This window comes from Mauremys reevesii, linkage group 4 (genome assembly GCF_016161935.1).
Source record: "Mauremys reevesii isolate NIE-2019 linkage group 4, ASM1616193v1, whole genome shotgun sequence".
Classification (NCBI taxonomy): domain Eukaryota; kingdom Metazoa; phylum Chordata; order Testudines; family Geoemydidae; genus Mauremys; species Mauremys reevesii.
In genome coordinates, this window is record NC_052626.1 from 86,622,881 (window position 1) to 86,640,181 (window position 17,301).

The following is a 17,301-nucleotide window of genomic DNA, read 5'->3' on the forward strand; positions in this document are numbered from 1 at the left end:
ATTCTATCTCACACTTATATTTTAACAGAGCAAGTTCATTTTCTGCAATGAGGGAACTAATTTTGTGACATGACCGAGTGAGGGCCATATGTTACTCTACATTTTTTATAGCAATGTCTTTTGAATGAAAGAGAACACTAAGGCATCTGAATTAGGAGTGGGCTTAGTTAGGACATGCTATATATTTCTACCATGTCCATCCTAAGAGTATCTGAATGCCTTTTTCTGAAAAAAAAACAACGACCTTTTACTAAAACAGAAGGGTCATTTTGGATCTAATAAAGTTTTGATCCAAAGCCCATTTAAGGCAATGGAAAGATTGCAGTTGACTTTGGTGAGAATTGGGCCTGATCTACACCAGAAAATTAGGTTATTTAACTACATCAGTCAGGGGTGTGAAAAATCCACACTGCTGAGTGGCATTGTTAAGCCAACCTAAGTCCCTGTGTAGACAGCACTAGGTAGAGGGAAACATTCTTCTGTCACCCTAGGTACCACCTCTCGGGGAGGTGGATTGCCTATGCCAATGGGAGAAGCTCTCCCATCAGTGTAGGTAATGTCTGCACTGAAGTGCTACAGCGGTGCAGCTGCGGTGGCACAGCTATGCTGGTATAGCATTTTAAGCCTTGGATCAGGGCTGAAATGAAAATGCTGCATAATCTGACTGTCAGTTTTATGAAACATCAATATTAGTTTTTTTTAGACTTCAATGCGCATATTAAGGAAATTTGCTAGCAGTGAGAGTTTAAAAGTATGTACTTACTTGCTTCACAGGGGTCACATGAAGGTTAATATTTACAAAGTACTTTGAAGATTAAAAGTGCTGCGTATTATTAATTGATGCTGAGTGTTTGTGAAAAAAATGTGTATTGTGCCCATTGTGTATGAATCTCTGTTAGATGTATCATATGGTTAAAAATAACATACCCCTACCAATACTGAAATTCATATTCGCAAGCATACCCTTTTCCTCTGCCACTAAATATTGGTATGTGCATCTATATTTGGGATGTTCTTTAAGCAATCAAGTACTTTTCTTGTATCACAGGAAATCCCATGGGAAGAATAAGAGAGATGAATAACAAAATGAGAAAAAGGTCAAAATTGTTAATGCACATTCTTACAAAGTATTAATGTTCTAATTATCTAACAAAACAAGTGCAGTACAAGCATTGGCAGTGCAAGTTTCCCTAAACTGCCCAGTCAAGTGCCTCAATCCTAAATTGGCACAATTGTCTTGAGGAATGAGAGGGTAGTTCATTTTCTATGACTAGCCAAATCCCTGGCTTCTCTGCTGAGATAGCCAGAAAGGATGATTTGTGTTGTGGGCACCTGTCAACAAGTAACTGGATTCAGTTTACATAATCTGCTAAACAGATATCAGACAGTAATGATTTTGGGTCAGTACCCACTTGGACAGATTGAATAGGTAAGGTAGATGTAAAAGACTCCATACGCTGTTGTACCCCATTGTCCTGAGCTATCCAATCCTTCATTCCCCCGATGTTATCACTTTAAAAAAGAAGAGTAGAAAAAGAAAATGAATGTACTGTGATCGAATATGAGCACAAATCTGATTGTTGCCAAACTGTGTTGACTGGAAGTCATTTTGCTTTTGACTGTCTTTTGACCTAAATAAAAACATTTACAAAACCCTACTAACCTTGAAGAAAGTGTAAATGTCAAGAGCATAGCTGTGATTATTAACTGGTTTTCTGCTGACACCAAGTCAGTAAGCTTCCGCATTTGGCAACATAAATAAATAAATAAAATAAAAATCTGCCTTTCTATATGCAACATAAATATCTCCTGACCTCTTCAAAAGAAAATCTGCTAAGAGGCTGTTATATCCTACATAACAACAGCTTGCCTCAGGTAAAGAATTCTTTAATACCTTAATTTAAGCCAGTGACAATGCACACATACTGTAAGAATCTCAATGTTATTCAGGTCCACTTATGTAGCTGAAATGAGTGACATGATTGAGGAGGATAAAACCTCCTAATCAGAATACAGTGGTATCATAATTCAAAAGCTCAAGCATCTGGTCCCTTGGTAGAATGGTGACATCTTAAGGTGTTTGTTGATTGATCTCTAGAGCTTATGAATCTTTCATTTTGTCCTAAATGGCTTTCTTTCAGGGTTTTCTTTGAAGTCAAGGTACCTCCGATAGTTGTCTGCAAAACATTATTAAAATGTTATTTTCATTGCTAAAAAGAATATGAAAAGGAAGTTTTATAAATATGAATCTGAAATAATGCATGTGTCCTTCTGAAGCAGTTTGAAATTTGACCAAGTTAAAATGGCATATAAATTTGCCATTGTGCCCCATTATTCTTACTTATTTGTCTTGTGGTAGCACATATTCTGCACCAAAAGATGAAGGCCTTATTGTGCTAGGCATTGTAAACACACATAACAAAAAGATGGGCTTCGAGTCCACACAGCTTAGGCCCAGATCCTCAAAGTATTTAGGCTTCTAACTTCCATTGATTTCAATGGAAATTAGTACTCTATGCACCTTTGAGAATTTGGCCCTTACTACCTAAATAATAGATTATAAATTATTCTTATTTTCTTATTTTTCTGAATATACTGATTCTAATAACAATCCTTGTTCAGAAAAAGTGATGAAAATAGTGTGATGGTTTCCAGCTTTTTGTAAATTGAGGAGAAACTTAAAGCTGCATGCCCTATTTCTTCTCCTTGGCTGGCTTCCAAAATTGAACAGTTTGCTGCTCAGAGACAACTATCTGTAGGCCCCTTTGATTGATGTTCCCTGACTGACTGATATTTGTGGCCAGCTTCTGGAAAAGCAGAAGCAGTTTTTCCCCCCCTCCACAACTCCAGTGATTGTACAAGCAGTTTGGGTATTAGCACATGCAAATGACTATTTGGACATCTAACTAGGGTTGCCAGGCGTCCAGTTTTCAACTGGAATGCCTGGTCAAAAAGGGACCCTGGCAGCTCCAGTCAGCGGTGCAGCAGGGCTAAGGCAGGGTCCCTGCGTGCCCTGGCTCCACGCAGCTCTGGGAAGCGGCTAGCATTTCCCTCTGGTTCCTGGGTGGAGGGGCGGCCAGGGAAGCTCCGTGTGCTGCCTCTTCCCCCAGAGCCGCCTCTGCAACTCCCAGGAACCACCCATAATCCCTCATTTCTGGCCCCATCCCAGAGCCCACACCCCCAGCTGGAGCCCTCACCCCGTCCCGTATTCCAACCCCTGCCCCAGCCCAGTGTTGCCGGCACAAAGGCCTGAGGCGACAGCAACAGTGGTTCGTTGCCCGGTGTGCCTCGCTCCAATAGACACACCAAGGTGGAGAAGCAAACAAAGGTTTATTTGAGATCTCAAAGCACGGTACTTGGAGACAGACAAGTCTCAAATCAAGCACACTCCATACAAGCAGCTCTCTCTCTTTATACATGATTTTAGCTAGGCATCTCTATTACCCCCACTACTCACTGCCCTTCTACCCCCCTTCTCCTCCCTCCCCCTTACGTTCCCATATAGCAAGTACATTATAAAGTAGCAATTACACTAAACAGGTTAAATCATACTTGGCAGAAAACATATTATTTCGTTAGTAACTTTTTCTTGACCTGTTATTTTGTTTCACTCCCTTCAGCCAGGTGCAAGCAGGCTTTATAATTGCCTCCTGGTATCAGTGTTGCACTGATAACTAGTTGCCACACATTCCATTCTTTCCATCTGGCCTGTGGGGTTAATTAAAGTCTAAACATGGAAGCAGTTCAGGCAAGCAGAGGCCTGATACAGGGAGACTTCATTGGCACTGTTGTTTCCCACCCTTCTGTTACTACTGGGCCATGCCTGGTGCCACCAACACCAGTGAGAGTGAGGGAGAGCGAGCGACAGAGGGAGGGGGCTGGAGTGAGTGGGGGGGGGGGGCTGGGCAAGGGTGTTCAGTTTCATTCAATTAGAAAGTTGGAAACCCTACATCTAACAAGGCACTTGTGTTTGCAAATACTGGATTGTGCAAGTGCCCTGGATTTCTGCTTTTTGAAAATCTGGCCCTAAATCATCTGGGAAGGAATATCACTGAGTGTACAGCTGATCACATGCTGAGTGACACCCCAGAGCCTGATCACCATATTTAGCAGTCACAGACCTTGTTCCTATGAAAGGGTTAGGAGCAGAATGTGGGTGCTGAAAAGGGAACAGATAGTAGCCTCGGTTTCTGTCTAGCCAGGGAAGCCTGTAGCATTGGTGAACCAGCAGCTGCCAAAACTCCTTCCAGCTGGATGGAGCTTTTAGCACTTTCTGAATGGTTAAGTCAATGCTACTTGCATGGAAGCGCTCATTGTGCATGTGTGTGTATTTTAAATGTAGGTCAGAATGGGTGCAATGCATAAGTGTGGCAATTTTACTACAACAGTTGGTAATTCTACTTATTTCTACTTGGAAACTGAGCTCTTTAAGCAAGAGATAGACAGAAAGATTAAAATGTAATGGTGAAATCTGTCCTGGTCTCAGCTGGAAACTAAGAGACTCCATTCCATTTTATTTTCCATGAGAAACGATCACTACAAAATCATGAAAATTTACATCTGATTTACTCTGGAACTGGTGACTTAAATCAGTGAAGCTAAGTTCTAAATATTTAACAGCAATAAATTCCTAGCCTGTTCTTTGAGTATGCAGTATATCACAGTGAATGGTTCAGAGGGAAGAGGGCCCACTAATGCATTGTTTTGATAAACAAGGGAATACATTTTAACGTTTGATAGACTCTTTTGTTCTAAAACTGATATAAAATTCTTTAGAAGTACAGCTCAAAATGAAGTATTATTTATAAAAGCCACTTCTTGATACAGCTTGGATATGTTGTGACAAGCAATTAACAGGACTCCTACAAAGCTCGGGAGATTTTTTTCAGACCTAGCTTTATTATAGGTGATTTTTTTCATCTCATGTTATAGGGGATTCAGTTAATGGGATTTGTGCATGTAAATCCCCCAGCAATGAGACAGAAATGTTACCCCAATGTATTAACTATTCGGTGTGTTCATTATCACAAGTGCCCCATGAGGGCAAAGCCAGCATTTGCAATATGCAATCCTTTTTCAGGGGTTTAGAGGTAGAACTTGGAAAACAAAATCTCAGAGGTTATTTTTTTTTAAAAGGTGTTTGAAACAATCCATAGTTTTCCTGATGTGGTAGTGGAAGCTGGAACACTTGAGACATTTACAATGTAATAAAACACTTGAAAATGTTCTGTAGAGAACAGTGCCACATTGACAGAGGATTGGACAAAATGTGACTTAATAAGATTCATTTTTTATCAGAATGGGTAAAAAAAGGAGCTGGATTCTGACTATTCTTTCAAAGCTGGGAAATGTCTTGTGTCTTCCGATTTAATGTTGTTGTTTATCAATCCATACATGAATATTGTATATAGCCAACTCAAGCATGGTCAAAGATTAATATCTGAAATTGGCTACCAGATTTGCACTGCAGTTTCTTAAGAGGCAGATAGTGCCTGTATTTACATAAATTGGTGTGGGCAGCTCAGGTTTCAAATATGGTTCCCTAAATCTGCACCTAGGCACCTAAATAAGCAACTTAAGCATCTAATTGGGCCCATTTTCTGACAAACTCAAACCAAGCTCTGGAGAAATATTTGATGCACACACACAAAGTAGAATCAAAGATGGAAAGTTCTCACTGCACAGCCAAGAGGATAAGTAGCTGCACAAGAGTTTTCCTGCTTTTATAAGAGGGGGAGCTATGCTTTAACTCCTGCACGTATGCATGGGGACCTCCTCAGCCACGCCCACCTCCTCCTTCCCCTCGTACTGTTATCATTCTTGGGATTTTTTGGCCACCTGCATTACCTCATATCTTGGAGGGGTGTTGAATAGCTGTCTGCTTCATGTTCCCGCTAGGTAAGGTCAATATTGACACAAATCCCAAGGGTCTGGGTGCGGAGTTAGGAAGAGTCTGGAACACCTCCCGCTCACACATACCCAAGGAAGAGGGGGAAGAAAAAACTTCTCCTGTCCCTGCAAGCTCTGCACTAAACCCTAAGTGCAGGTAGAGTTCCATAAACTATAACACATGGATCTCTTCCTGGCTTCATTCCTGCTGTTGAGGAGAATGGGAATGCTGCAGTTGGGGGTTCAGAGACTGATTAGGGGGCCTGACATTGTCCTCTTTCACCCTGACATATACCTTCATATAATGAAGTATCAAATCCTGTGGTTGCCTGCCTCTGTCATTACATCCATTTCTCATCACGTGGATTCTTGCCCAGATTGCTGAGTAAATTATATTTTAAAGACTAAGAATACAGGGTTATCTCTTGTTCTATGTATTTAAACCACACTCCTCTTAATAGTATCTAGACACCTCCCAGCATGGTATCTTACTCCTCTTTACCATGTCTGAAATACATGATCATTTGCTAGAACATCATGCAATCCAAAATGTCACTTTGAAGTGATATGTTTTCATTATAAAATAGTGGAAGTGTACAATCTTCCCGAAGTATGTATTATAGCTTTTATGGGTCAAATTCTTAGCTGATGTAAATAGGTGTAGTTCCATTGAAGTAAAAGTACCTGTGGATATGGCTCAATATGTGTAGAATATATTCTATCGCAAAACCCTTTACAAAGAAGTGTAAATAATATTACCCCAGTTTTATAAATGGGGAAACTGAGGCACTGGAGAACTTACACATGGCCACACATTAACTTACTATCGGAGTTGATTGCAGAATCTAATTCTGATAGTTTCCAATCCCCTGCTGTTACCAGACTGGTTCCTACTGATAAGTGATCTGCCTGGGATTGTTTGCAAATTCATGCAGACAACTGGTATAAACTATATGGGCAAAATTGCATCTTCACAGGAGGGTTTGCCTCCATAGCCTGTACTCACAAACCTTCTTGTACAGACTAGGCCTAAGAGTCACAACTGCCAAACTGCTACTCTAACTTATTAGACCATACCATTATTGTAAAATTCAGTGTGCGCCTTGGTGTGGGGAGTGACTTTAGGCTAGATAGACTTTTAATTAAAAAGGTGGGGGGGGGGAGAGAGAGATTATATAAAACAAATGGAGATACTGATAATAGAGACATATTTGGATCTCAGTTACACAGATATAAATACAAACTAACCCCCTTGGTTTAAATCAGTAACATTACTCTGTCTTTAAATCAGTGATGTTTTTCTGGATGAACACCAGCAAAAATGTGTTCAGTAATCTTTAAATGATCTGTTTTGTTCAAAATATTATGGAAAAATGTTAGCCATTTCAGTTAGTATCCATTCAGTTGTTCTTTCATATTCATGCTGGGAAATTTCACTTTCTTGCTTTCCTGTTTTAATCAGTAGGCATTCTCAAAGCTATTAAAACATAGCAACAATTACCTACCGATTTCTAAAAGGCTACTTCCTTATTTGAATGTATTAAGATAATTTGTTGAAAAGAGCCCAATACACTAGTAGATGGCAAAATATCTGATGTCAGGTGATGAAGTATAAATAAAAATCCAATATGATATTGCATTAATGATAACTGAAATTTCAACTTGCTATGTACTATTTTGAATATAAGTTAGTCTAATAATTTTAAGAGCATGGTATTTTACACTAGTAAATCCAACTGGTATTTTAATTTTTCATGGACTGCTGAAAATACACATGATGTTTTAAAAACATATAATACCCCAAATACATAAAACAGATGGAGCTATTGGAGTTACTCCAGTTACTCTGTGTTGATGTCTTTTGATTTCAAATGTTGACTTCTACATCTCCTACATGAATGCTAGCGTTGAAAACTTAAGAAAAGCTTAGAAATTTAAGGTGTTTTGTATCGAAATTTATTTATATCAAACAACCCATAATATTTTAATATTAAGGTTGAACAAATACTGAAAAGAATGTCAACTTTTCATTCACATTTTAAATGAATTCTCATTGACAGCATTTTCACTTCTTTTGGGTTTGCTTTTCACAAACATTCTAGGAAATTAAATTACTGGCACAAATGTTTACAGAAAAATCAGATTTGGAATTCAGAATTGAAACTGTTTGCACTGTAAATCTAACTTTAAGACTTTAAGCTTAACCAGTAAGGCAACAGAAACATACTAAATTACTTGTGCCCAATTAAACCAATTTGAATTTGGAACTGTGAATATTATATTATCAGAGTAATTCCTGTGAATAATGAATTGTTTGTGAGTTATCCATAGGCTGAAAAGTATTTTCGTAATATATTATGCAATATATATTCTTATAATAAAATATTTGTTAAATTAATTTGAACAAGAAAAAAATTCATGGAAATCATGATCTGTTCATATACTTTGCAAACTGTAAAAAGATCTAAATTCACAAAAAAAATTGTTTATTTTCAATAGTTTGCCCATCCCCCAATTAAGTTTTAGCATTTTCCATCCCTCCCCCGTTTTTTGTTTTTTTTTTTACAAAATTGTGCTCTGCTCCTACAGTGTACTGCACATGGACAAACCCTCATGCCTTTGCAGAGCTCCCCTGACTTCATTGGAGCGAGTTGGGGGTTATCTGATTGCATCACATTGCAGAATCAGGCCCTAGGGTTCCAATCCTGCAAACACAAGGCAATTAACTTGCATGTGAGTAGTCCCATTGTTTTAGCAACAATATGCCAACAATGCACAAGGATAATTTCTTTCACCATTGAAATGCAGCCACCTCTGGGGTAAAAAGCTGTAGCTGTTTAGCAGTACACTAGGAATTTCCACACCTTATTATGTCAAAATATTTTAAACATATAGTAAATAATTGTCACAGAAATGCACTCCTTTCGTGATGCACTCTTACCCATCCTACCTACCTCCACCACTAAAGAAGTGCCAAGAGCATCTGTCTCCTTGCCTATGTAAAAATTGGTGATTCTAGACATCCATGGGAGCTGTAGTGCTAAGTGCCTTTCAGAATGGGATGCTTAGTGGTAAACTATGTCAAACAAGAGTTGTACCCTTTGATGCAGGGTGACCAGATCGGGATAGTCCCTATTTTGGGGTCTTTTTCTTATATAGACTCCTATTACCCCTCACCCCCATCCCGATTTTTCACATTTGCTGTCTGGTCACCCTACTCTGATGACAAGAACGAATTTGACAAAGCGGCCCAAATTCATCTGAGATAAGTTGAAGTGGATGTGATCTTTATCCTAGAACCATACACACCCACTATTAGTTGCTTTTTCTGCTTTACAGCCTTCCATCTTTTCAATGTGTAAGTTTCACTCACTTTGCACAACCACTGAATGCCAGATAGGTGTAAGTAACTCTACTTTGTCACTAGCCCCCATGCATTTTATGACAATGTATGCCTAACATGTATCTTACACTACTATTTATGTCACCACTAAATTTGGCCTAGAGGTTTCCAACTTACTCCAGGTGGAATTTTGCTGATTTTGGTTTCTAGGTCTGATAGAACTCCAATTAAAGTCAGTGGGATTCCTTCCATTTGGCTCTAATGGGATTTGGATCAGGCTCACTGTGTGTAATTTCTCCCCCCAAAGTGTATACTTAAATATGGCTGTAATATAGTATAGAGAATAACATATTGGGCCAGATCCTCCATTCTTGTAAACCAGCATAGCTCTATTTATTGAGTTACATTTACATGGGATAAGGGTATAGGCCCAATATCTGTAATAAGCCCTAAAGCTCTCTGTCCATTAATTTATGTGAAACACACATCCGCTTTTAGTATATTTCACTGTAGTTCCAAAGTCTTATGTAATGACAGTTCAGTCCACATGATTCATACTGCAAATGTTTCTCTGTATATTTATTTCATGTTACCTCTTGAGATAACTTTAATGTATACTACAGTGGTACATCATTTCTATATTCCTTTGTGATGCTGTTACCTGTTAAGGCTGTTTTCTCATATTTCTACTACACCACAGGCTCTTCTATACTAATTCAAATGCAGATTCTGGAGAAAACAACTCTCTTGTGGAAGCCATGCTTCATAGAAAACAGCAAATAATAAAGATTTATATCATTCTTAAATGTCTCCTGGAAATGATTGAATCATAAAGTTTTTCTCATTTTAGTTTGAATTCACTTGGTAGCAATATGAAAATTCCTTCATGTCAACGCTGAAGTCTGACTAATAAGCTTTACACTTGCTGGATCCAAATTCTTACAGTTTCTGAAGTTCTCATCCGCCAGAGTCATTGAATCAGGTCAACAATACTGTCTCAATCAGATCCTCAACTGTAATATGTAGGGGGAAAATGGTTTTTTATTTGTTTGGTTGGTTTTCAAATGAGAAGAATGCAATGTGCTATTTCATTTATTCATTGTTTTATCAAATTGCCAGCTTCTGAACTCATTAATACCAGCGTGAATCTGGAGTAATATGAAGCCAGAATTGTTACTCTGGTGTAAATGAGATGACAAAAAATACATTTTATATATGTATTATTGGAATTTTCCATGGCAGAACACAGTACAAAACAATGAACACTTTTAGGAAGCAACAAAACATCATTTTTATATCTAGAAAGAACGGGTAGTAAATGCCTAGCACTGTGTCATACCAAATTATAATAAAATACAAAAACCGGGAAAGCAGCCTGGAGGAAAGACAAGAAGAGGCTGTAGAGTACTGTTCGGCTGACTATCAGGAAATAACTTACCAACAATGAGTTTTATTAGTCTGTGGGATAGTCTCCAAGGGGAAAGTGGTGGAAGCTGCATCACTTGAAAAATTTAAAGTTAGATTACAAAAAAACAACACCACACTATAAATTACACTATAGGGAATAATCCTGCATTGGCAGGGGGATGAACTAAATATATGTTTTGCTAACTTTCCATCTCTAACTTGTATGACAAAATCAAAACTCCAGACACTAACTGCTTTTGAAATGAGAGCCACTATGTGACAACGGGTAGATGCATAACCTGAAGACCAGCAGACGAGGAGTTAACTCTCTCCCACAGTAGTATAGATAGGTACAATGAACCAGGTCTGGGACTAGGTCCAAAGTCCATTGACTTCAAGAGGCTTTGGATCATGTCTTAGAAGTTTGTGTCTACACTACCACTTATGTCGGTATAATTTATGTCACTCTGGAATGTGAATAAACCACCCCACCTGAGCGACATACATTACACTGACCTAAGCACCAGTGTGGACAGCTATGTGAGCAGGAGAGCTTCTCCCGCCAACACAGCTAGTGCTGCTTGTTGGGGGTGGATTAATTAAATTGCTGGGAGAGCTCTCTCCTGGCAACTTAGAGTGGCTATGCTAGAGAGCTTACAGCAGCGCAACTGCATCGGTGCAGCTGTAAGCTCTCCAGGGTAGCCATAACCGATGGGGAAGCCCCTGAAGAGACAGAACTGGATATCCAGTTTCTGGAAGGCTGGGTTACAGTCTGAGCTGGGGTTTCTCCAACCTTACATAAAAACCTTTTGGGTTTTTTGTGATTATCCTATCCACATTAAGGGCCTGATTCAGATCTCACAACTAGGTAAATCCAGAAAAACTCCAAATGTATTCAGGTGTAACAGAATTTTACAAAGTTTGGCTGACTTCTGTTTCAGGACCATGTAGGCTACTCCAACAATTTACACATCTACAGTATTTGAATAACTTTAATAAAAATCAGATCATTTGATTCTGCTCCCCTTTCTATCAGTGTGAATCAGGTAACTCGAGCAAAGTCAATGCAGTTATACCAATGTAAGAACAGTGTAAGGGAGATCAGAGTCAGGTCCAAAATGTTGCCCAGGTCTCAGAATAAGGAAACATTCTATTTCTATTAGAGCCCATCAGAAAAGGTTAAGTATTTTCAGTGAAAATTTTCAAATAAAATGATTTTATTACAAATTTTTCAATGTATTTTGTTTGTTTCTCTATGAAAAATGAAAAGTTTTTCATTGTTTTCAGTTTGTGAAAACAATTTTTTCATTTTTCATTTTCATAAAATGTTGCAAAAAAATGGTTGGAAAAAAGGCCATTTTAATTGAAAACATGTTTGAATTAAATATTTCAACCTTTTCTAATACCTGTCTTCAGCTACTAATTCAAACTGAAAGCTTGATTCAATTTAAAGGTGTCCTGTCTTTCACACTTCAGAAATCCTTGCAACTTGTTCTTTGGTATATGATGATATATATTTTAAATGGAATTATGCCCCCAAAAGAAAAGCTACTGCAGGCTATGGGTGTGAAAAACTAATTAATAGTGTAACACTTCATTATCTTGACTTCCTCTCCTCCTCCCTCCCCTCTCCCCACTATTCTATTTGCTGGTTTAAATGACAAATTGGGTAAAATTTGCCCCTATGAAGAGGACCAGCACAAGGCCTTTGTAGCATTTAAGTCCCATTTATGTCCTCAAAATAGTGTGGACCCTTAGGTGAATTACACACACACACACACACACACACACACCACAGCTATTAATGCAAGTCTCATTAACTAGACTACGTAAGCATGCTGAGGAATTTTCACAGAGGTGGAGCTCTTACAAACCAGAATTCTAATTTGTTACACCCTAGAAGAAAGGTGTCTAGCATTTTGTGAAGTATATTAATCAAAGCACCTTTCATTCCCTGAATTAAGTTGTGGCTGTCATAGAACTTGCAGGTTTATGATTCCCAGATGCCATTTGTTTTACTATGCTTTGTAGGACATGAGATGAAAAGAAGCGAGTGAGAAATTACCAGCTGAAATACCAGTTGAAGACATTAGAGAAGTTACATTTTACTTGGGTGGGATCACATTTCTCACTGTAGATCAGGAAAAAGAAAAGACTTTTAACAAATAAGATTGCAAAGTTCCACCACTTAATACTTGATTGCGACCTATATCACATGCCGTGCACACACACACACACACAATAATAATAACAATTTATCTATAAGAATGCAATAGATTAAATATGCATCCGACGAAGTGGGTATTCACCCACGAAAGCTCATGCTCCAAAACGTCTGTTAGTCTATAAGGTGCCAGAGGATTCTTTGCTGCTTTTACAGATCCAGACTAACACGGCTACCCCTCTGATACTATGCATACTTAGTTCATGAAAATAAGGGGCAGATAACTTAGCATTAGAACCCAAGCATGGTGCAGATAGGCAGTGTTCAAGTTTTGCCGCAGAGCTCTGTTAATGCAAGTGAGTCCTGACAACCAACATGTTTATTTTTTAATGTCCAAGTGTTTCCTAAATACAGATTACAAGCATAACAAATAGTGGGGTTAATTTGGACCCAACAGGAATCAGATTTATAATAATGATTATAATACTTCCAGACCTCCATTTGTATTTTCACTTGCCCTTTTTTTCTGAAATTAGACATCTCCATAACAGGTACAAGCTACCGTCATTATTTTAGATGTCCCTCCTTTTAGATCCACAGTACTTTATTCTTTCTATCTGTGACTGTTGCACATTATAGTGTGTGTGTCAGAAATGCTAACTCATATCACTGACACTGAAGTTAAAGAAATTAACTCCACATCTCATTTATCAGTGTTGGGCAGAGTAGATTGTTTTGGATGTTGACCCTTTCTAGAGCTAGGGCCCCTTCTCCAGAATAAATCAGAAGCCAGTTTTTACGACATCAAAAGCTGCATCATTACTAAATATGCTTTCAACAAATACAGCTAAAAACCATCCAGTTTTACTCAAACATCTAAAGAACAACATCACGACCTGCAGCAAGGCTAGAAGAATATATAGTGAACAGTTTTTAAAAATGCAAAAATCTAACTGGGTGCTGCTCCATTTCCTTATATGCAATTACTTTTCTGTCTCCCCTGCTCATGCCCCACTTTTTTGCACAAACCTGCATTGCAAACCAGAAGCTACTCATAGACTCATAGACTTTAAGGTCAGAAGGGACCATTATGATCATCTAGTCTGACCACCTGCACAATGCAGGCCACAGAATCTCACCCATCCACTTCTATAACAAACCCCTAACCTATGTCTGAGTTATTGAAGTCTTCAAATTGTGGTCTGAAGACCTCAAGCTGCAGAGAATCCTCCAGCAAGTGACCCGTGCCCCATGCTGCAGAGGAAGGCGAAAAACCTCCAGGGCCTCTGCCAATCTGCCCTGGAGGAAAATTCCTTCCCGACCCTAAATATGGCGATCAGTTAAACCCTGAGCATGTGGGCAAGACTCACCAGCCAGCACCCAGGAGTCTTCCCATTCTTGTTGTAAACTAGGCTGCAAAGGATGTTACTTGTAATTATAGTAAGCACAACATGTTCAAACAGAAATGTGATTTTCAACTTGATGGTAGCCCTTTAAGATTTTGTCTTTTATGGAATTTCAGATGCTGCACAACAAACATGTGATGGTTCGTGTAGGAGGAGGATGGGAGACTTTTGCAGGGTACTTGCTGAAACATGACCCATGCCGAATAATGCAGATCTCTCGGGTGGATGGGAAAACCTCTCCAATCCAGAGCAAGTCTCCGACCATCAAGGACATGAATCCAGACAATTACTTGGTTGTTTCTGCCCATTACAAAACCAAGAAGGAGATTAAGTGAAATTAGCTTCTCATTTGACTGGGACTATATATATGTAGGTCCAAATTATCTTCTTGAGTGTAGTAAATTTAGTTCATGCTTTGAAAGGACTTCAGAAAATTTAACAGACTGAAAATGGCAACCTGCTTTGAAGATCTTTGAACTGTAGAACTATTTATTTCTAGTACTGTACCTTTTATAGCAAATTATCCTTGATAGGTTAATTACTACAATCAGATAAGAAATAGACATATATTTTTAGCCAAATCATTACTCTTAAATATGTGAATGTATACTTAGAATGATTTAAAGGATGTGGTTCACGTTAAAGGGAAAACCGCAGTACAATATATTTGTATGAAAAACCTGTGACATTGAGTCCATGACTGTTTTTAGGTTAGTTGGAAAAGATATATGTAGGCTGAGTGTGCAGAGTGATAAAAGCTATTTGCTAATGCTTGCTGCCTACAAACTAAAATCAAAATGGACTATTTTTTATAGGCTGCAATAATAAGCAATATTTTTTAAGAAGGATTATTGTGCGCTATACAGTTCCCTAAAAAAGCCACTTTAAAAAGTTTGTATATCCTTTGACAAAGTCAATTTTAAGATCCAGATCCACAAAGGGATTTAGACACCTCCACCCCAGATTCAGGCACCTAAATCGCAGATTTAGGCACCACTGCAATACGTGAAACCTGCTTGGCTGCCACCTAATCCTTTGGGTGCCTAAACTCAATTTCTGTTATAAAAGTTCCCTAGGCACCTAAGTTCCTGCCTCCGGGCATGCACACAACCTCACGTCAGACATCTGTATACCTATCTCATGCGCCAGCAGGGTCCTCAGATGAGGCTAAGATAGGCGTTCCCCTGCCTAGCTCACTCACAGCATGCCTACCAAATTGGGGTACATTCAAAGTCCCACCGGCTGAGGAAGTGGTGGCAATGCCATCTCCCCCCTTAAAACATTTAGCTCAGTAGTTAGAGCATTCACCTGGGATGTGGGAGACCTGTGTTCAGTTGCCCCCCTCTGCCTTTTTGGAGGAAAGGATTTTTGAAGAGGGGTCTCCCACCACACAGGTAAGTGCCTTAACCACAATGGGATGTTCTGATGTGGGACTCCCTAAAACTCTCCTGTCGAAGCTGTTCCACTTTGGAAAAATAATTAGTCATTGGAGCACAGGTAGTGGACCCTGGGTCTCCCATCTCCCAAGGGAGTGCCCCCATTTCCAGGTTCATTCTCAGTTTAGCACTCTGGCCCAATGATTAAGCATTTATACAAGGTAGAACAGCTTCAACAGGAGAAACTGAGGAAGTCACACATCAGGCTATCCTGTAGCCCAGTGGTTAGGGCATGTCCCCAAGAGGTGGGAGCCCCCTGTTCAAAATCCTCTCTCTCCACCAGACAGAGAGAGACGTTGAATGCAGCTCTCCCATATGCTGGGCAAATGATCTAATCACTAGCTATAAGGTAGGCAGGACCCCCACCTCTATCAGTGTTTCTTGCAAGAAATGGCTTAGGTACCTAATCCCAGGAGAAGGAAATGGCTCACAAGCAGAGATAGGACTGCCCTACAGCCTAGACTTAGCTGCCTAACTTAGTAGAGAGGTGAGGCTTAACACACACGCCTCTTCTCAACATCTCCTTAGTTTAGGTGGCTCCCCACCTGGCATGCTGTTTTTTGTGAATCCCATTCTTAGGTGCTTAACTCTCTGTATGCCTTTTATAGAGAGTGTAGGCGCCTAACTCAGGGTTTGTGGATTTCAGTGATTTTTCTAGGTGCCTAAAAGTTAGTCTTTGTAATGCTGACCATTGGAACGCCTAAGTTCCTTTGTGGATCCAGGCCTGAATCCACCTGGTCCTTTCATGGGTACCCAATGATGGGAGGATATAAGAAGCAATGGTTGATTACACCAGGGGTTGTAAATGACAATGCACAAAGGGATGTAGTAATGACAGTGCAGACTGTGTGCATGGGCACTCCGGTTTAACTATGTTGGTCGGGTGTGAAAAATCCACTCCCCTGAGCAGCGCTGTTAAACCAACTTAATTCTCCATGTCGACAGTGCTAGGTCATCATAAGAAGTCTTCCACCAACCTAGCTACCATCTCTTGGGGAGGTGGATTACCTATGCTGATAGTAGAATGCCTCCTATCAACGTATCAGAGGGGTCAACGTAGGTAGTATGTAGACTGAAACGCTATAGTAATGCAGGCGCAGCAGCACAGCTGTAATGCTATAGCATTTTAAGTGTAGACAAGCCTTGAGTCAGAATGCCACCTGGTGCTTCCCTTGTGGCAAGTCACCTTCATGCTGCCCCTTACTTTGGGTTTGACTGAAAGGCACAGTCTAGCCCTACTTTTAGTCAATTAATTGGGTCAAATATGAAAAGATCCATTGCCCACTCTTTAGAGCAATTCAGATTCTTGTAAATCATTCACATGCCTCTAAAAATATATAGGGATTGGGGAACAGGGGTTGTCTACTTTTCCTTGTTTATATTTGGTGACTTCTGTGCCTTGTAACTTCCTAGAAAAATCATTTTATAGGATTATTTGAATGGCTATAAATTTGAGCAGAAATCAGTTGTTTCATTAACAGTGAAATAAACAGAAACTTTTTTAAAATACTCATAAAAGGTTTTTTTTAAGTCTCATTTATTGTTTGCAACATTAGATCCCGCACTGTAATCACACACACACACAAAGAAATCAAGCTGTTTACTGTACTGCTGCTATATGCAACCAAAATGTGACTACTGAAGAACAGGAACAGA

General features: G+C 39.3%; 2 protein-coding genes across 8 annotated transcripts in view; one reads left to right on the forward strand and one right to left on the reverse strand.

The window, feature by feature from the left end:
* The window catches only part of GAS2 (growth arrest specific 2), a 168,647-nt gene extending 151,705 nt beyond the window's left edge, over positions 1-16,942 (forward strand). For all 7 annotated transcript variants that reach the window (XM_039536369.1, XM_039536370.1, XM_039536371.1 and 4 more), the window contains one exon: positions 14,326-16,942. In XM_039536369.1, coding sequence (XP_039392303.1) covers positions 14,326-14,544 — 219 coding nt within the window. In that variant the 3' untranslated portion in view covers positions 14,545-16,942. The remainder of the gene's footprint in view (positions 1-14,325) is intronic.
* LOC120404241 (maestro heat-like repeat-containing protein family member 7) overlaps positions 2,034-17,301 on the reverse strand; it is a 48,240-nt gene continuing 32,972 nt past the window's right edge. The window contains exon 8 of the transcript XR_005597884.1: positions 2,034-2,177. The gene's annotated coding sequence lies outside the window, so the exon portion shown is untranslated. The remainder of the gene's footprint in view (positions 2,178-17,301) is intronic.